The sequence below is a fragment of the Bos grunniens genome, chromosome 7 (genome assembly GCF_055505025.1).
Source record: "Bos grunniens cultivar Pamir isolate PY7600 chromosome 7, Bosgru_T2T1.0, whole genome shotgun sequence".
In the NCBI taxonomy this organism is placed as follows: Eukaryota; Metazoa; Chordata; class Mammalia; order Artiodactyla; family Bovidae; genus Bos; species Bos grunniens.
Genome location: NC_141171.1, coordinates 59,654,403 through 59,675,955, shown reverse-complemented (window position 1 = coordinate 59,675,955; position 21,553 = coordinate 59,654,403). Strand labels below are relative to the sequence as shown.

Below are 21,553 nucleotides of genomic sequence, written 5' to 3'. Positions count from 1 at the left end.
AAGTTGGCTTAAAACTCAACATTCAGAAAACGAAGATCATGGCATCTGGTCCCATCACTTCGTGGGAAATAGATGGGGAAACAGTGGAAACAGTGTCAGACTTTGGGTTTTTTGGGCTCCAAAATCACTGCAGATGGTGACTGCAGCTGTGAAATTAAAAGACACTTACCCCTTGGAAGAAAAGTTATGACCAACCTAGATAGTGTATTCAAAAGCAGAGACATTACTTTGCCAACAAAGGTCCATCTAGTCAAGGCTATGGTTTTTCCAGTGGTCATATATGGATGTGAGAGTTGGACTGTGAATAAAGCTGAGCACCAAAGAATTGATGCTTTTGAACTGTGGTGTTGGAGAAGACTCTTGAGAGTCCCTTGGACTGCAAGGAGATCCAACCAGTCCATTCTGAAGGAGATCAGCCCTGGGATTTCTTTGGAAGGAATGATGCTAAAGCTGAAACTCCAGTACTTTGGCCACTTCATGCGAAGAGTTGACTCATTGGAAAAGACTCTGATGCTGGGAAGGATTGGGGGCAGGAGGAGAAGGGGACGACAGAGGATGAGATGGCTGGATGGCATCACTGACTCGATGGACATGAGTCTGAGTGAACTCCAGGAGTTGGTGATGGACAGGGAGGCCTGGTGTGCTGTGATTCACAAAGAGTCAGACACGACTGAGCGACTGAACTGAACTAAACTGAAGGAATTCTAAAATGTTTTTAGCGTATATTAGAGGTGGAGGAGATAGAATCTTATGATTTATTTGAAAATTTACTTAAAAACTCAGCGTAGATAGCATATCCTTTCCATATTCTCTTGATATTTAACATTTTGAAGTCACTACTGTGCTTTGACTTTTAATTCTTGTAAGAACAATTTTATCAGATTACTAGTACCTGCTTTTCATAGCAGTTAGGAAGCACACATTTTTAAATTTTAACTTTTTATTTTGAAATAATTGTTGCAAGAATAGAACAAGTAACTTATTGTGTGCTCTTCACCTCAAGACTCTAATTTAAATTTTACCATCTGTGCCAACAGTGCCTTTGTTGATGATCCAATCAACAAAGATTGGATGATCCAATCAACAAAATGATCCAATCCAACAAGTTTTTATATTGTTAAGATGGCAGTGCTGTCTATCAAGCTGCCCTTTTTGGAAAATGGATGAGCTAATCCTAAAATTCTTATGGGAAATACAAGTTAGCTAAAAGAGTCTTCAAAAAGAAAAAAGGTGGAGGGTTCACACTAAACATTTTAAAATTTTACTGTAAGCTTATAGTAATCAAAACAGTGTTTAATAGAATTGGGAATTCAAAAATAACTTCTAATATGTATGCTTAATTGATTTTTGGACTAGAGTGACAAAACAATTCAGTGAAGAAAATAATCTTTTAAAAACTTTGGGACAACTGGATATTCACATACAAAACAAATGAGATTGGACCCCCACCTCATTTTGTGTTAAAAATCATAACATAAATTAACTTTAAATACATAAATGTGAGAGCTAAAACTATAGAATTCTTAGAAGAAAATATAGGTGTTCATCTTTGTGACCTTTGATTAGGTGATGGTTTTTTAGATATGACACTAAATTATAAGAAACAAAAGAGGAAATAGATAATTTGGATATCATAAAAATTAAAGACTTTTGCATTTAAAAGGAGAGACCACAGAATGGGAGAAAATAGTTGAAAATTATATATCTGATAAGGAAATAGTATCTAGAGTATATTTTAAAAAATTACATTTGCAGCTTACAATGACCAAATAATTTATTTAAAAACAAAGCAGAGGGTTTGAATAGATATTTTCCAAAACAAAACATGAAAATATGCTCATTGTCATTAGTTATTAGGTAAAGACAAATCAAAACCAAAAAGAGATACTATGTCCTATCCATTAAGATGACTAAAATTAAGAAAACAGACAGACAAGTTGTTGGTATGGATGTGAAAATGTTGGAACTCTCATACATTGCTGGTGGGAATATATTATAAAATGTTGTAGCTGCTTTGTGAAATAGTTTGGTAATTCCTCAAAAAGTTAAATGTAGAGTTACCATATGACTTAACAGTTCCATTCCTAGGTATTTTCCCAAGAGAATTAAAAACATATATCCACTAAAGACATTAATGTTCATAGCAGCTTTATACATAAAGGCCCCAAATTGGAAATAATCCAACTAGTCATCAACTGATGGATGATTAAATGCACTACATCTGTAGAATATAATATTATTCAGTAAAAAGGATAAGGTCCTGATACATGCTATACCATGGAATAATCTTATAGACAAAAGGTCACATACTTTATGATTCTGTTTTAGTATAATGTCAAGAATAGTGAATCTATAGAGAAAAGTCAGGTTAATGATTGCCAGGGGCTACAAAGATAGAGCTTCCTTCATAGCACCAACAAGATGGCAGAGTATTAGGATCGTGCGCTCATCTTCTCCTGTGAGAACTCCAAAACTGCAACTCGCTGCTGAACAGCCGTTGATGGGAGACTGTTGGATCCCACCAAAAAAAGATACCCCGTGTCCAAAGGCAAAGGAGAAGCCGCAACAAGATGATAGGAGGGGCGAAATGACATTTAGAATCAAACCCCATACCCATCAGAGTGTTCAGAAGGCTCAAACAAAACATGTGCACCAGGGCCTAGAGACCCCAGAGAGACTGCCTTTGAGTGTTTGAGTGTCTCCTGTGGCAGCACAGGTCAGCAGTGGCCTGTTGCAGGGATGGGACTCTGTGTGCAGCAGACCTGGGTCACCAAGTGTGTGGCATAAGCTCTCTTGGAGGAGGTCGCCATTAGCCCCACCATAGAGCCACAGAGCAGACGACCCACAAACTGCAGAACAATTATACCAAAGAAATTCTTGGACTGTTAAGAAACTTCTAGGACCCACAACAGATCTCCCAACCTGGGGATCTGGCAAAGGGACTGAGAACCCGCAAGGAATTTGACTTTGGAGGACAGTGGGAGACTGAGCCAGACTTGCCTGTGAGTGTCCAGGAGTCTCCAGTGGAGGTATGGGTCGACAGTTTGGCCTCAGGCCAAACAACAGGGAGGGGACACAGCCCATCAATAGAAAATTGGATTAAAATTTTACTGAGCACCCAGTTTCTCCCACAGTCTCTCCCATCAGAAAGCTTCCATAAGCCTCTTATCCTTATTCATCAGAGGGCAGACAGAATGGAAACCACAATCACAGAAAAACAACCAAACTGATCACATGGATCACAGCCTTGTCTAATTCAGTGAAACTATGAGCCATGCTATATGGGGCCACCCAAGATGGACAGGTCAAAGTGGAGAGTTCTGACAAAACGGGGTCCGCTGGAGAAGAGATTGGCAAACTACTTTAGTATTTTTGCCTTGAGAACACCATGAACAGTATGAAAAGGCAAAAGAATAAGCACTGAAAGAAAAGCTTCCAAGATGGAGAAGCCCTGTAAAGTCAGCAAAAACAACTGTGGCTCAGATCATGAACTCCTTATTGCAAAATTCAGACTTAAATTGAAGAAAGAAAGGAAAACCACTAGACTATTAAAGTGAAGTTGCTAAGTTGTGTCCTACTCTTTGCGACCCCATGGACTGTAGCACACCAGGGACTGTAGCACACATACACTCCCTCCATGGGATTCTCCAGGCAAGAGTACTGGAGTGGGTTGCCATTTCCTTCTCCAGGGGATCTTCCCGACCCAGGGATCAAACCCGGGTCTCCCACATTCCAGGCAGACGCTTTAACCTCTGAGCTACCAGGGAATCCCTCACAGTTATACAGTGGAAGTGACAAACAGATTCAAGGGATTAGATCTGATAGACAGAGTGCCTGAAGATCTATGGACAGAGATTCCTGACATTGTACAGGAGGCAGTGATCAAGACCATCCCCAAGAAAAAGAAATGCAAAAAGGCAAAATGGTTGTCTGAGGAGGCCTTACAAATAGCTGAGAAAAGAAGAGATATGAAAGGCAAAGGAGAAAAGCAAAGATACACCCATTTGAATGCAGAGTCCCAAAGAATAGCAAGGAGAGAAAAGAAAGCCTTCCTCAGTGATCAATGCAAAGAAATAGAGGAAAACAATAGAATGGGAAACACTAGAGATCTCTTGAAGAAAATTAAAGATACCAAGGGAACATTTCATGCAAAGATGGGCACAATAAAGGACAGAAATGGTATGAACCTAAGAGAAGCAGAAGATATTAAGAAGAGGTGGCACAATACACAGAAAAACTATACAAAAAAGATCTTCATGACCCAGATGACCACAATGGTATGATCACTCACCTAGAGCCAGACATCCTGGAGTCCCAAAGTCAAATGGGCCTTAGGAAGCATCTCTATGAACAAAGCTAGTGGAGGCGATGGAATTCCAGCTGACTATTTCAAATCCTAAAAAATGATGCTCTGAAAGTGCTGCACTCAATATGCCAGCAAATTTGGAAAACTTGGCAGTGGCCACAGGACTGGAAAAGGTCAGTTTTCAGTTGCCTTTCAGAAAGGCAATGCCAAAGAGTGCTCAAACTACTGCACAATTGCACTCACCTCTCACGCTAGCAAAGTAATGCTCAAAATTCTCCTATTGAGGCTTCAACCAGTATGTGAACTGAGAATTTCCAGATGTTCAAACTGGATTTCGAAAAGGCAGAGGAATCAGAGATCAAACTGCCAGCATCTATTGGATCATCGAAAAAACAAGAGAGTTCCAGAAAAACATCTCAGTTCAGTCACTCAGGTGTGTCCGACTCTTTGTGACCCCATGAATTGCAGCACGCCAGGCCTCCCTGTCCATCACCAAATCCTGGAGTTCACACAAACTCATGTCCATTGAGTCGGTGATGCCATCCAACCATCTCATCCTCTGTCGTCCCCTTCTCCTCCTGCCCCCAATCCCTCCCAGCAAAAGAGTCTTTTCCAATGAGTCAGCTCTTCGCACGAGGTGGCTAAAGTATTGGTTTCAGCATCTACTTCTGCTTTATTGACTATACCAAGGCCTTTGACTGTATGGATCACAACAAACTCTGAAAAATTTAAAGAGATGGGAATACCAGACCACCTAACCTGCCTCCTGAGAAATCTGTATGCAGGTCAAGAAACAACAGTTAGAACTGGACATGGAATAATGCACTGGTTCCAAATCAGGAAAAGAGTACATCAAGGCTGTATTTTGTCACCCTGTTTACTTAACTTCTGGCAACCCACTCCAGTATTCTTGCCTGAGAAATCCTGTGTATAGAGTAGCCTAGGGCTACATTCCATGAGGTCACAAAGAGTCAGACTGAGCGACTAACGAGTAAGCGGCTAACAGTACCCTGGTTTTCAAGTATGTTAACTCATAACTATATCTGCTTGTTTTAGCTTGATAGTCATATAGGTTCAGACACATTCTAAAAGATCTGCATTTTTTTCTCCCATCTTCACATTACAATTTTGATGTTCTATTTTACATGTTCTTGTTTATCCTTTTGCTATTGATTATAGTTTTATAATTTAAAATTGCTTTTATAAAATTTTTGATGGTTTCCTAATCTACTGGGTTATGTAATAATCTTCAATCCTTTCATATATTTGCCTCTCCTGTTGTATTTTTTCCTTTCCTATAATTTTTTGTTTCTTCTCCATTTAGAGAAGACCTTTAAATACTTGCTGTTAGGTTTAGTACTGTTGTATTCTTTTAGTTTTTGCTTCTCTAAGAAATTTTTTATCTCTCTTTTGTTATAAATGATAATTTTACTGAATAGAGTATTCTAGGTTACAGATTTTTCCCTTTCAGCACTTCAATTGGTCATACCTCTCCCTTCTGGCCTACACATTTTCTGCAGAGAAATCAGCTGATAACCTTATGAAGCTTCCCTTGTAACTTACTCTTTGTTTTCCTCTTGGTGCCTTTAGAATTATCTCTCTGAGTTTTCCCACTTCAATTATGTTTTGGTGTGGGTCTGTTCATCTTGTTTGGGACCCTCTGATTCTTGTACCTGGATATCTGTTTTCTTTTAGGTTTGGAAAGTTTTCAACCATAATTTCTCCAAATATATTTTTGATACTCTCTTCTCCTTCTTCTGGAATCTTAATTTTACATAGGTTCACACACCTTTATATTATCCCATACATCTCATATGTTGCTTTTATTTTCTTTTTATTTGTTTTTCTGTCTGGTGCTCTGATGAAGTATTTCCATTATTCTGTCTTCCAGATCACTTATTTATTCTTCTATGTTAGTCTGATATTCATTCCTTTTATTTTGGTTTTTATCTTTGCAACTGACTTGTGTAATTATGATTGGTTCCTTTATAGTTTCTAGTTCCTTGTTACACTGATCTGCATTGTTATTGATAATCTTTCTTATTTTTTCATCATTTTTACTACCTCCTTTTTGAACTTGGGGTCTGGTAGACTTGAGAGGTCTGTTTAACCATTTGTTCTTTCAAGGGATTTCTCTATTCTTTTAATTGGAAATAGTTTCTCTACTTTTTCATGTTACTTAACGTTCGTTGTCTCCTTGAGTTTATGGGAAACAGTTATCTACTGTGGTCTTCAAGGGATGTTTTAATGTGGGACTATCCCTGTGTAGACTGTGTGAGTCTGGTGTTTTCAGTGCCAGGGCTGTTTTGGTATGGATGCCACCCCCTTCTTTCCTCAGCATGTGCTGGTTTTTATCTCCTTTATAAAAGGTGTGATGGTACAGTAACCAGAACCTGAACTGGATAATGGAAGGGGTCTCCTCTTTGCTCCATGGCTGTCACAGCCCTGTTGATGGTGATATCTCCTCCCCAGTTTTTAGAGTAGAAGCCCTGAGGGTCAGGTTCACTAAGGATCTGTTGCCTTTGTGTGTTCTGTCGCCAAGGAGGTGAACACTGAAGCGAGTGAGGCCCACGTGGTCAAAGTGAACTTATGGACTGCATTTGTGGTTCTGTCCAGATGCAACCAAAGTTTGTGTCCCTTTCTCCATTGTGTTTGTCCCAGACTACTGCTCGGCATTGTAGCTCCAGGAATGAAGATGGTTTTGCTTCTTCTTCGGACCTGGCATGCCTTTGTTTAGAGCTCCCCCAGGATCTCTTGACCCTAGATCTGGCTCCAAAATGTGGTATTAGTTGGGTGGAACTTGAGTGCTCCTGCCTAGAAAGGGACCTCTGAGTACTCCTTCCCAGGTGCTGGACACTGGGACCCACCCCTGATGTGCACATACATGATGTTGATTTGCCTCATCACTAACAATGCTAACTTTAATCACTTGAGTAAGCTGGTAATAACTTCCAGGTTATCCACTATTAAGTTACTCTTTTTAGTTTAAAAATTAATAAATATTTTGTAGTGATATTCCTTGAGATTATGCAAATATCATTTTTATTGCGGTTTTGCTCATGCTATTGTTTTAAGTGAGGCCATGTTCAAATGGGGCAAACTATATAAGTAAATGTGTGCAATCTTACATGTTTAAACTACACATTCTCCTTTTCTCTTCCTAGTATCAATTTCTAATGAACAGAAATGTTACCATTTCTCAAACCAAGAAAAATACATGAGCATTTACTGGTCATGAGTATTTAACATGGCAAGCGTATTCCAAAAGAATGTAGTATATATTTTTATGCCTTTGTAAGTGATGGAGAAGAATGGGGATACACATTATAATCATCCATTTTCACTTCTATAAGACTTTATAATTTACAAAACATGTTCACATGCATATCTCATCTGATTCTCACAATATATGTTAAACAGTAAAGGAAAAGATACTGCACACCTGGAGTACCTACCCACAGCTACACACCTGGTAAAAGTTCACGTTGGGGTAAACACACAGTCTTCTGTTTAAAGTTTCCTTGTGTTCTCCTGAGTTGCTTGGTGGAGTTTTATAATGAAGACAGTGATGATGAGGATGATAAAGACCTCAGTGACGCAAATGTTGACAAGTACAGAGAAGCGAGTAAAACTAAATAAAATTATGTCTTTGCCAAGGCCTAAACTTGGAAATTTAAAATTTTTTAAATAAATTTAAAATAGGAAAAGCAGTATGTCAAGGCTGTATATTGTCACCCTGCTTACTTAACTTATATGCAGACTACATCATGAGAAATGCTGGGCTGGAGGAAGCACAAGCTGGAATCAAGATTGCCGGGAGAAATATCAAGAACCTCAGATATGCAGATGACACCACCCTTATGGCAGAAAGTGAAGAAGAACTAAAGAGCCTCTTGATGAACGTGAAAGAGGAGAGTGAAAAAGTTGGTTTAAAGTTCAACATTCAGAAAACTAAGATCATGGTATCTGGTCCCATCACTTCATGGCAAATAGATGGGGAAACAATGGAAACAGTGACAAAGTTTATTTTGGGGGGCTGCAAAATCACTGTAGATGGTGATTGCAGCCATGAAATTAAAAGACGCTTACTCCTTGGAGGGAAAGTTATGACCAACCTAGACAGCATATTAAAAAGCATATTAAAAACTTCCGCAAAGTTTCGTCTAGGCAAGGCTGTGGTTTTTCCACTGGTCATGTATGGATGTGAGAGTTGGACTATAAAGAAAGCTGAGCGCCGAAGAATTGATCCTTTTGAACTGTGGTGTTGGAGAAGACTCTTGAGAGTCCCTTGGACTGCAAGGAGATCCAACCAGTTCATCCTAAAGTAGATCAGTCCTGGGTGTTCATTGGAAGGACTGATGCTAAAGCTGAAACTGCAATACTTTGGCCACCTGATGCAAGAGCTGACTCATTTTAAAAGACCCTGATGCTGGGAGGGATTGAGGGCAGGAGGGGAAGGGGATGACAGAGGATGAGATGGTTGGATGGCATCACCAACTCAATGGACATGGGTTTGGGTAGACTCTGGCAGTTGGTGATGGACAGGGAGGCCTGGTGTGCTGCGGTTCATGGGGTCACAGAGTCGGGCACGACTGAGTGACTGAACTGAACTGATTTGACGTTTACATTTATGATTGGATGTCTGGCTTTCCTGAACCAGAGATAATCCAGAGCCCCAAGTATGGGGGCAAGACTGATCCATTCTTCCACAAAGTTTCCAAAGAACAAAGAGGTCCAGGTCATTGGCTTAAGGAAGTCAAGTGCATCGTGTCTTCACTGGTACAGGCAGAATAACTGTGGAACATGAAGAACCCATTTGCTTGCCCCACCTCTCAGGCAACTCTGTGAGACTGCTTGTAGACATGGTAGGAAACAAATAAGATTGTTAGGAAGGATACTATTGTCAGCTTTATAGCCACAAACTAATAACCAAAAGGAGATCCAGACTGAGACATGCAGTGAGTTGCTGCTGCTGCTAAGTTGCTTCAGTTGTGTCCAACTCTGTGCTATCCCATAGACAGCAGCCCACCAGGCTCCCCCATCCCTGGGATTCTTCAGGCAAGAACACTGGAGTGGGTTGCCATTTCCTTCTCCAATGCATGAAAGTGAAAAGTGAAAGTGAAGTCACTCAGTCATATCCGACTAGTAGTGACCCCTTGGACTACATCCCACGAAGCTCCTCTGTCTATGGGATTTTCCAGGCAAGAGTACTGGAGTGGGGTGCCATTGGGCAAACTCAATTAAGCCTCAATAGAAGCAGCTTGTCACAGAGGCACAGAACTGGTTTGAAATCATTTAACTCAAAGCAACTGGATCAAAACAACAGTTCAGGCTGAAAAATTATTTTGTTATAAATGATTATGACAAAACATTTATAACAAGTGTTATAAATTCCTTAGCCATGTTTTATTTTTTCTGTTAGTTTGTGGTTTAGCTTTTTACTTTAATTCAGTTTTAGCCTTTCATTACTTGGGGAAACCAACAACAGGAACTGATTTGTCATAGTGTAAATAGTCAACAATAAGATACTAAATGAAACAATCTACATGTTTATTAACTGAAAATGAGTTAACTCACTATATTTTTGTACATATTGACTTTCAAACACAGTTCTTAAGGTCAGGTTACTGGGGCCACCAGTCATGACCTGGTCATCTATAAAGAGAGTCACATGTGAACATACACCTATGTAGTTACTAGCATACAGTGAGATTGTAGTTTCCCATGACGTAATCACACATACGCAGAGTGCAACATGCATATAAACATAGGCATTTCAGTTCAATCGATGAATAGAAGTAAGACCCAGAGACAGCAAAACATTAGGATTACAGTTTTTAAAGTTTAGGACTGAGTTCGGTGTTGGTTCTCAGATTCATTTATATGAAATGAATTGCATGAAGATTAATGTTAAAGATTTGTTTTGAATTTTGATTTAAATGATAGAATAAAGAGTTGGCCTTTGAAGGGAGTGGTTAAGCCTTATGCTATAGAGCAGTTGTGAAAGGTAAAAATTGGGATTTAGATGTAAGGTGAATTTTGGGTTTATATGAAATTAGAATTTATTTTTAAATGTTGAGGTGTAAGCTATCAATTAGGCTATAAGCCTAGATAAGGATTTGACTGTAGAATAATATACGTGGTAGACATTTTGGAAGTGAGTCCCCAGGTCTCTTCATTTTGAGACAAATGTCTAATAACTTAAAATTTCCCCAAGTGTTTATACGGGCATATGTGCTTATCTGACGATTGCTACAAAGGGATGTATAGTCAGACCTTGAGATATGGAGGCTGGAAGGCTTTGAATAAATAAAAGATGCTTATAGAAACTATAGAAAGTGAGGAAAAGGTAATGAATTTAAGGAAAAGTTAGGAAAAGTTTGCAATAAGAGATAACAGGGAAGGACTATATAGAAAAAGAAAAAAATAGTATAGAGAAAAGGAAAACTATTTGAGAGAGAGGAAAAGGGAAATGAAAAGAAAGGAGAAATGATGAGGTTTTGTTTTTATTCACTACTCAGCATTTCTGGACCAGGGTTTCTTCTCTTTTGTGCATTTAGACACTGGTTCTTCATGTTTACAATTTGGTTGAGAAGGTGTGTCACGAAGATCAAAGACTGAGAAATATTAGATTTGAATTAAGCACTATGAACTATCTAGGATTATGGATAAATTAGGCATTTAACATTAGAATTAGGGGATTGAGAATCTAAAATCATGGGTCAGGATTTATTAATATGGAATAGCTGATGTTTGTGGCACAATTAGATTGATAGTTAAAATGATAAAGATGGTTCAGAGCTGTGTTAAATTTGAAGTAGGATTTGCAACTGTTCCTTCCTCTCTGAGTAGAATCACACAGCATCCTTGTTAAAACAGACTGGTATGTCAAGTAAAGAAGACTCAATTAGGAATTAGAGTTTCATTAGAACAATTAGGAAATTAATTGCCGAAATAGGGTCCCTATTGCAAATTAAAAATTTTTGTCAATTTATTTTAAACATATACTTTTTAAAAACCTTAGGAATAAGTTAGATTGTTTAAGCTATGTCAGAGAGTTCAGTGGTTTATTTTGATAATTTTTGCTATAAAATGTGTTTATGAAATAAATTTGTAGTTGTGAAGCCATGTCATTCCTGAAAATATTTATGACTGTGCTATAGGCATTACAAAGGGCTTCCTTGGTGGCTCAGTGGTAAAGAATCCACCTGCCAGTGCAAGAGATGTGAGGTTGATCCCTGGTCTGGGAAGATCTCCTGGAGAAGGAAATGGCAGCCCACTCCAGTATTCTCGCCTGGGGAACCCCATGGGCAGAGAAGACTGGTGGGGTGTAGTCCATGGGGACACAAAGATTCGGACTTGACTCAGTGACTGAACAACCACAGTAGGCATTGCACATATGTTGCTCCTTATGTTCCATTTAAAGTAGGTTTTTATCTTTTGATCTATTGAAGTTACTAGGTAGATAGTAGTTCTGCAAAGTTTTTAATAAGTGTAATTATTTTGATGCTTAGAACTCAACAATGAGCTGTTACAATTTCGTTGTACTTTTTAGTTTATTTTGACATGTATTTGTCAGTCAGTGAGACAGAAGTCTGAAGGAGAGCACAACTTTCCCCACCCAACAAAGATGACTCTGGGTCTGTCTCTGCCCCCTCCCTACCAGTTCCCCCCTCCTGGAACCAGGAATGATGATGATGGCAATGATGATATCCTTGCTCTGTATCCACATCTGTAGGGAAGTTAACATACTCCTTCATGAAGAAACTGAACTTTTCCATAACTCTTCCTATGGGAAGACACAATTAAGAGGATCATTAACACAGGAGGAAAATTTACATTATCTTAGAGCTGAAAGGAACTACAGAGATTGCAGCCATAGCCTAATTTTACACATGAGGAAAATGAGTCCTTAAAAAGGAGTGTCCTTGCTACAGGCAGTTTCTGACAGAGCGAGTAGCAGAATGTCCCTAGTCCAGTGATATTTTCATCCCACCTGCTCCCTCTACCGATCCTAGAGCCCAGACTAATCACCCAGTGTCTTAAACCAGCAAAGAAGGAGAACCTCTGGCAAGGGAAGTTGGGGTGGCCGGCCCCTCGGGCTTTCCTGGTCCGCAGGGCCCGTGGTGAGGCTGGGCCCTGCGCTAGTAAGGGGAACATCCACCACGCGTCCTCTTCAGTGTCCTTGGATGCAAGCTGTTTTCTAGGTTGAGGGCCCAGTGTCTGTGCACATTAGAGAATCTTCCCTTCTGTGAAATAAAAGCCCCTGAGTAGGAATCAGTGTGTAGACATATCATTCTGGGCTCAGGCCCTAATGTGATATTTTAACTTGTTAAGATAATCACAAAGATGGGGAAAAAAAAAAAAAGAAAAACACAAGAGCTAAGTGGCCAAAACCCAGGGGTCTAAAAGAGAGTTAACAGTGAGCAAAGGGAACTGGTTGTTACCACTCCTGAGTTGCCTATTTTGCATGAAAGAAGTGTCTTCTGCCTGATTATATTGCCTTCCAAAACATTGAGTAAGCCAAATAAAATAGTTAAAGCATGTCCATGAGGATTCTAGCCCAAGTCCTGACAGCTTGGACTTTATTGTATTCCTTATTTCAGATTGAAGAAAAAAATCTTTGTGGTAGCCTTATCCTCCCTACTGCCTCAGGCTACAGATATTTACAGCCACCAGGAAATTGAGGAGGATAAAGACCTTCTGGTCACAGTTTATCTAAGAATAATCTATTGGCCATTAAGTCTCTGAGAAGTAGGATAAAAGGCTTCTATTCTACATGATAGGATAGTAGTTTTCAATTATTTTTTAGTGTGGGATTCAGAAACATTTCTTCCAATAAGAAATTATGTGGAGCTCCACTACTTAAAAGAGTCCAAAGCTGGTTCGAATTGGAGACCTCCCCAAATGAACTCTGTAACCTCTTGGGTGACTCCTAACTTCCCTCTACAGAACCTCTGGGCTCTAGAGACAGTAATTTGAAGGCTTCTGGTCTTGTTAGACTTTCAGCTGACAGATGGGAATTAAAGGCTCTGTCATGGAGGGACCAGTCCAAGCTGGCAGAGCAGGTGGCTCATCCTTAATCCGACTGTGAGGCAGCAAGTTTTCTCTCTCCCAGACGCTCTTGGTGCGTAAGTACAGTTTTTAGAGAGCTGAGCATTCTAGTGGAAAGAGGAGAAGATTGCAGTGAAGGACGGTGCCCTAGCTTTTTTTCCTTCCCATGAGATACTCACAAATTCTCAATACACAAGTGGCATTCATTCCCATAGGTGATGTAGTCAGAACCACAAACAGGCAGGTATGTGATGGGGCAGGGGATGGCCACCACTGGGTACTTCTTGTAAATGCTGCAGTTCACCTGCAACATACGCAAGAGAATGTCCTGCTTTTCTCCTCATCCTTAAGCTAGGCTACCCTGGCCTCTATCTGACAGGAAGCACAGTACCATCCGGAAGTTCCAGCTCTTATACTCTGAAACTGGTGTGCTACTTCTATTGATAATATTGTGAACACACTGACAAAAGCTAGTACCACCAGTATCACTTCTATTACTACTAGTACACACAGTTAACAGCTCCTGCGTATTTCCTTGCCAGGCATTAAACTTAAATCTTACATGGATTTTTTGTTTGTTTGTTTAATCTTCAGAAAACTGAAGTGGATAGGTTCTACTATTACCCCTATTTATAGATGAGAGAGATCTGGGCTTAAAAAAAGAGGGAATTTGTATAATATAAAAGCTAGCTAGTGGTAGGGCTGGGATTTGAATCCAGAATCTGTGCTGTTAACCAAGGTAACTGTCTTTTGCCTCTCACATGTTGCCTTTTCCATGGAGACATCACCAGCTTCTCAGCTAGAAGTACCCTCTCTCTTTTTTTAAATTCTGGAACATTTTCTTTACACTTAGATTATTTGCTTATATGTATATCACATTTCTACAGCTGCCTTCTGAAAAGTAGAGGCAACTTACCTACAGCTGCCTTGCCTTTCACCTGTCCACTCACCCCACCACAGGCATACTGAATTAACCTTTCATATGTATTTCTCAAGTGTTTTTGAGTAAATACAGTAAATATAAAATTAAACTAAGTAGGAAATTAAACAAATTAAATTGTGGTTCAGTATACTCACTGTTTTCAAAGGCAGGCTAGCAGCTTCTGAAAGAGAGATTCAGTTGGAAATGTTAAAAATAAAGCAGAGTTGTGAGGTCTCATTAATTAATGTAAAGTCAGTCTGTCGAATAAGACTCTGTGGTTCCTCTGGTAATTAGTTTCAGCACCTACCCTGTCCCTTCACAAAACCCAACTGTATTCTGAAGAAGCCAGATGGCCACTGTGTTAGGTAATCCTTGGTTCAAGTAAGAGAATTATCCAAATTTCCTCCCTTTATATACCACGGGATGTTTTCTGGAGCTCATTGTGTCTCTGATAATGTTTTAAATCAGATAGCAATAAAAGTATTGCACTCACTATTTCTAAGAGCCTGAAGCACCATCTTTGATAGTCTCCCCCTCCTAATTGATATGAAGAAAAGTAGTAGAATATCTCTAAGGTATTATAATTTTATTTAAGTAATTTTTCACTATATAAAAGTTTAATTGTTGACTCCTGGGTTTTGGATAATTTTTTTTCCTATTTTCCTGGATTAATTTGGAGAGAGATTCAAGTTTTTCTGCATCTTTGTGATGAGAAGTAGTATCTCATAACACCGGCAGTTTCCAGGTCCTAATAAAATGGGCTTCCCCAGTGGCTCACATGGTAAAGAATCTGCCTGCAATGCAGGAGACTCAGGTTCAATCCCTGGGTTGTGAAGATCCCCTGAAGAAGGGAATGGCAACCCACTCCAGTATTCTTGCCTGGAGAATTTCATGGCCAGAGGAATGTGGTGGGATACAGTCCACAGGGTCACAAAGAGTCAGATATGACTAAGCGACTAACACACACAATAAGATGGTAGACTTATGAAAAAAGTAATGAGTGTGTGTTTTTGGTTTTGGTCCCATGAATGGAAATAAAAATCCTTGAAAGGGAATGTTCTAGATTCAAACCCTTCAACTCCAAGTGGGACTTAAGATTCTCCCTTTCCAGGCCAGGGCTGTTTCTATTACAAACTGCTGCTGCTGCTGCTGCTGCTAAATCGCTTCAGTCATGTCCGACTCTGTGCGACCCCATAGACAGCAGCCCACCAGGCTCTGCCATCCTTGGGATTCTCCAGGCAAGAACACTGGAGTGGGTTGCCATTGCCTTCTCCATTGTGTGAAAGTGAAAAGTGAAAGTGAAGTCACTCAGTCGCGACCGACTCGTAGCCACCCCATGGACTGCAGCCCACCAGGCTCCTCCATCCATGGGATTTTCTAGGCAAGAGTACTGGAGTGGCTTGCCATTGCCTTCTCCGCTATTACAAACTAGTATCCTTTAAATCCACATGACCAGACATTTCTCTGAGATGTTCATATCCTAGGAGGGGCTATGTCAGAGAACAAGCTTATGGCTATTAAGGGCACTATCTACCCTTAACTCACCTGAGCAAGAGCAGAGATGGGCCACTACACAGAGCAGAAGGAGACCCCCAGTGGTCTTCATGATGGAGACTGCTGTGATGCAGAGGTTACTCAGGATGGTCACAACAACTGCATCAGCCATACTCTAGGAAAGGGTCATGTTTATAAGGCAATGTTTGATTTCTCCGCCTTTCCTGTGAGGTCATGCAAAGTCAGGGTTGGCTCTGAGAGGCTCTCAAAGCACAATGTCACACCCTGGGTGGTGTTACAGTCCTTGCCACTTAATTGCTACTTCCTGTTTGATCAACAAATTGATTATTCAAGGTGAGAAGTATTTTTCTGCCTGCTCTAGGGGTGGGGAATGTTGTTCCTTTAAATTCTAAAATTCAGAGTAGAAGAGATTAAGTATAGGCTACTTGACACAGTTATAGAATAAATGAAAATATCAAACTTTCTGTATTTCACCAAAATAGAGATTATTACACTCAGATCAGTCAGATTACACTTTGTACTTGTGCTGTGTTGCTCAGTCATGTCCAACTCTTTGCAACCCCATGGGCTGTAGCACGCCAGGCTCCTCTGTCCATGGGGATTCACCAGGCAAGAATACTGGAGTGGGTTGCCATGCTCTCCTACAGGGGATCTTCCCAACCTGGGGATCAAACCCAGGTCTCCTGCATTGCAGGTGGAATCTTTACCATTTGAGCCACCAAGGAAGCCCAAGAATACTGGAGTGGGTAGCCTGTCCCTTCTGCAGGGGATCTTCCTGACCTAGTAATCAACAGGTTACACTTAGGTTTATATTTTGGCTCCTGGGAAAATGTTGTTTTACTTTCGAGGCAAAAAGTCCATGAATCAAAGAAAAATAATAGTGAAAGGAATAGTGACCTTAGCCCTTTTGAGGCTTGGAGAAAGGCATTGACGTTTTCTGACAGAATGTGGTCCGCTGGAGAAGGGAATGGCAAACCACTTCAGTTTTTTTGCCTTGAGAACCCCATGAACAGTATGCAAAGGCAAAATGATAGGATACTGAAAGAGGAACTCCCCAAGTCAGTAGGTGCCCAATATGCTACTGGAGATCACTGGAGAAATAACTCCAGAAAGAATGAAGGGATGGAGCCAAAGCAAAAACAATACCCAGCTGTGGATGTGACTGGTGATAGAAGCAAGGTCTGATGCTGTAAAGAGCAATACTACATAGGAACCTGGAATGTCAGGTCCATGAATGAAGGCAAATTGGAAGTGGTCAAACAGGAGATGGCAAGAGTGAATGTCAACATTCTAGGAATCAGTGAACTCAAATGGACTGGAATGGGTGAAATTAACTCAGATGACCATTATATCTACTATTGCAGACAGGAATCCCTCAGAAGAAATGGAGTAGCCATCATAGTCAACAAAAGAGTCCATAATGCAGTACTTGGATGCAATCTCAAAAATGACAGAATGATCTCTGTTCGTTTCCAACGCAAACCATTCAATATCACAGTAATCCAAGTCTATGCCCCAACCAGTAATGCTGAAGAAGCTGAAGTTGAATGGTTCTATGAAGACCTACAAGACCTTTTAGAACTAACACCCAAAAAAGATGTCCTTTTCATTATAGGGGACTGGAATGCAAAAGTAGGAAGTCAAGAAACACCTGGAGTAACAGGCAAATTTGGCCTTGGAATATGAAATGAAGCAGGGCAAAGACTAATAGAGTTTTCCCAAGAAAATGCACTGGTCATAACAAACACCTCTTCCAACAACACAAGAGAAGACTCTACACATGGACATCACCAGATGGTCAACACTGAAATCAGATTGATTATGTTCTTTGCAGCCAAAGATAGAGAAGCTCTATACAGTCAACAAAAACAAGACCAGGAGCTGAGTGTGGCTTAGATCATGAACTCCTTATTGCCAAATTCAGACTGAAATTGAAAAAGTAGGGAAAACCACTAGACCATTCAGGTATGACCTAAATCAAATCCCTTATGATTATACAGTGGAAGTGAAAAATAGATTTAAGAGCCTAGATCTGATAGATAGAGTACCTGATGACTATGGACTGAGGTTTGTGACATTGTACAGGAGACAGGGATCAAGACCATCCTCATGGAAAAGAAACACAAAAAAGCAAAATGGCTGTCTGGGGAGGCCTTACAAATAGCTGTGAAAAGAAGAGAAGCGAAAAGCAAAGGAGAAAAGGAAAGATATAAGCATCTGAATGCAGAGTTCCAAAGAATAGCAAGAAGAGATAAGAAAGCCTTCCTCAGTGATCAATGCAAAGAAATAGAGAAAACAACAGAATGGGAAAGACTAGAGATCTCTTCAAGAAAATCAGAGATACCAAGGGGACATTTCATGCAAAGATAGGCTTGATAAAGGACAGAAATGGTATGGACCTAACAGAAGCAGAAGATAGTAAGAAGAGATGGCAAGAATACACAGAAGAACTGTACAAAAAAGATCTTAATGACCAAGATAATCACGATGATGTGATCACTGACCTAGAGCCAGACATCCTGGAATGTGAAGTCAAGTGGGCCTTAGAAAGCATCACTATGAACAAAGCTAACGGAGGTGATGAAATTCCAGTTGAGCTATTTCAAATTCTGAAAGATGATGCTGTGAAAGTGTTGCACTCAACATGCCAGCAAATTTGGAAAACTCAGCAGTGACCACAGGACTGGAAGAGGTCAGTTTTCATTCCAATCCCAAAGAAAGGCAATGCCAAAGAGTGCTCAAGCTACTGCACCATTGCACTCATCTCACACGCTAGTAAAGTAATACTCAAAATTCTCCAAGCCGGGCTTCAGCAATACGTGAACCGTGAACTTCCAGATGTTCAAGCTGGTTTTAGAAAAGGCAGAGGAACCAGAGATCAAATTGCTGGCATCTATTGGATCATCGAAAAAACAAGAGAGTTCCAGAAAAACATCTATTTCTGCTTTATTGACTATGCCAAAGCCTTTGACTGTGTGGATCACAATAAACTGTGGAAAATTCTTCAAGAGATTGGAATACCAGAACACCTGACCTGCCTCTTGATAAATTTGTATGCAGATCAGGAAGCAACAGTTAGAACTGGACATGGAACAACAGACTTGTTCCAAATAGGAAAAGGAGTATGTGAAGGCTGTATATTGTCACCCTGCTTATTTAACTTCTATGCAGAGTACATCATGAGAAACGCTGGACTGGAAGAAGCACAAGCTGGAATCAGGATTGCTGGGAGAAATATCAATACCCTCAGATATGCAAATGACACCACCCTTATGGCAGAAAGTGAAGAGGAACTCAAAAGCCTCTTGATGAAAGTGAAAGTTGAGAGTGAAAAAGTTGGCTTAACGCTCAACATTCAGAAAACGAAGATCAAGGTATCTGGTCCCATCACTTCGTGGGAAATAGATGGGGAAACAGTGGAAACAGTGTCAGACTTTATTTTTCTGGGCTCCAAAATCACTGCAGATGTTGACTGCAGCCATGAAATTAAAAGACGCTTACTCCTTGGAATAAAAGTTATGACCAACCTAGATAGCATATTCAAAAACAGAGACATTACTTTGCCAACAAAGGTCTGTCTAGTCAAGGCTATGGTTTTTCCAGTCGTCATGTATGGATGTGAGAGTTGGTTGAGCACCGAAGAATTGATGCTTTTAAACTGTGGTGTTGGAGAAGACTCTTGAGAGTCCCTTGGACTGCAAGGAGATCCAACCAGTCCATTCTGAAGGAGATCAGCCCTGGGATTTCTTTGGAAGGAATGATGCTAAAGCTGAAACTCCAGTACTTTGGCCACCTCATGCGAAGAGTTGACTCATTGGAAAAATTCTGATGCTGGGAGGGATTGGGGGCAGGAGGAGAAGGGATGACAGAGGATGAGATGGCTGGATGGCATCACTGACTTGTTGGACGTGAGTCTGAGTGAACTCCGGGAGTTGGTGATGGACAGGGAGGCCTGGCGTGCTGAGATTCATGGGGTCGCGAAGAGTCGGACACGACTGAGCGATTGAACTGACTAACTGACTGACTGAACATACAGCCCCAACATTTCTGTTACTTAAAGCAATACATGTTTATTTTTATTCATACATACAAGCTATACATGAATGGTGGTCAGCTGATGGTGCACCATTGCTTCAGTGGGTTCTAAGTATACAGGATACAGGATAGTCACCATTTGGAATGTTGTTAACTGTCAAGGTGAAGTGAAGTAAAGATGTATTCCTAAGGATTTGCATTTACAGCAATTGAATATTCCAGCTCAGAATTGGCACCTATGTCACTTTGCCTCGCCATCGTTTACCCGTGTGCAACCATAGGCCTGGCGTGCTGCGATTCATGGGTCGCAAAGGGTCGGACACGACTGAGCGACTGATCTGATTTGAACCATAGAGATTACGGAATACAGTGTTACCTTGTCTCTTGAAAACCAGAATGGGGAGAACTAGAAATAATTGGCAAATGATGCAGAGCCCCACCCCCCCACCCCGAGCATTAGTTTCATGTCATGTCAAGTGGGACCTGTTACTAGCCCCAGTACAGTTCACATAATTGAAGTCTTTTACATGAAAGTCTGTTCTAAAGTGCAGTGCATGTAATTGTTGCTATAAGTCTTATTATTATTGACAGGCCAAAAGTATCTGCTAGGGTTGCTGACATTAGATTGTAAACCGTATTGTCCAGGTACAGTTGTCCAAATGACCATTGTTTTCGTCTTTTGGGCCTGGAGACATAGGTATGAAAACCCCGGGGGAAGGCAGTAGACTGTTCCACCAGTGCTTTGCTTTCAGATGTATTATAGTCCATTCCAAAGCATAGCACTTACAAAAGATAATAATAAATGACATTGCATGCCTCTCCAAATATTGACTCATATTTGTTTGGGAAGCAATATAATCTTAGTTAAGAATATGTGCTTTGGGACTTCCCTGGTGGTCTAGTGGCTAAGGCTCCATACTCCCATTACATGGGACACAGGTTTGATCCCTGGTCAAGGCACTAAGATTCCACATACTGCACAGTGCAGCCTAAAAAAATTTTTTTTTAAATTTTAAAACAGAACGTATGCATTGAGTCCCATGGATCTTTTGTTTCGAATAAATATTGGTTGTGTGACTTTGAGTGAGTAGATTAAGTTCTGGATATTTAGTTTCCTCATCTGTAACGTAGAAACAATATTTACCTCAGAGTGGTTTTGAGTGTGAAATGCAATTATACGTATATATATATGCATACATATAGTCTATATATATATATATATATATATATACATGTAAAATCTCTGGGGTGTGTGTGTGTGCATGTATCAGATATCAGTATCATAATTAGAGCTTGATATATAGTAACTAATTATAGGGAATGTGATATTAATCACAACTCATTGAGGGAGGAATTTTTATTACCCTAATTTTATCAGTGAGTAAGTCGAGGCTCAGAGGATTTAAGTGATCTTCCCAAGATTATAATGCCAATTAATTTAGGAAACCATTAAGTTCAGTCATGGAAAAAAGGGGGAGTGAATGTTCTAATAGAGTTAATTATAAGCTTTATTGTTTGCTATGTTTGTTTGAAGAGAATGAATACTAAGAAAAAGCCATTATATTTCAAGAAAGTGTTTTGTTGCAGTTTAAAATGCAATATTAACTAAAAGGATTGGGAATGGAATCAAAGAGTGATTAGGATGAAGTGGAAAGATAGGGTTATTTTTTTAGATGTTTGATGGTCAAAGGAGGAGAATGGAAGAAGCGAAGGCAGCAAGG

The 21,553-nt window shown here is 40.1% G+C and overlaps 2 protein-coding genes across 6 annotated transcripts in view; one reads left to right on the top strand and one right to left on the bottom strand.

The window, feature by feature from the left end:
- Nucleotides 1–21,553, top strand: part of LOC147369635 (sperm-associated acrosin inhibitor-like) — a 159,160-nt gene that overhangs the window by 59,251 nt on the left and 78,356 nt on the right. The gene's annotated exons all lie outside the window — the stretch shown is intronic.
- The window catches only part of SPINK7 (serine peptidase inhibitor Kazal type 7), a 29,567-nt gene continuing 19,857 nt past the window's right edge, over nt 11,844–21,553 (bottom strand). The window contains exons 2-5 of one of the 2 annotated variants that reach the window (XM_086412326.1): nt 15,828–15,951; nt 14,438–14,463; nt 13,540–13,664; nt 11,844–12,095 (exon numbers count right to left, since the gene is read on the bottom strand). In XM_086412326.1, coding sequence (XP_086268452.1) covers nt 12,050–12,095; nt 13,540–13,664; nt 14,438–14,463; nt 15,828–15,951 — 321 coding nt within the window. In that variant the 3' untranslated portion in view covers nt 11,844–12,049. The remainder of the gene's footprint in view (nt 12,096–13,539; nt 13,665–14,437; nt 14,464–15,827; nt 15,952–21,553) is intronic. The other variant, XM_086412327.1, reaches the window with a different exon arrangement.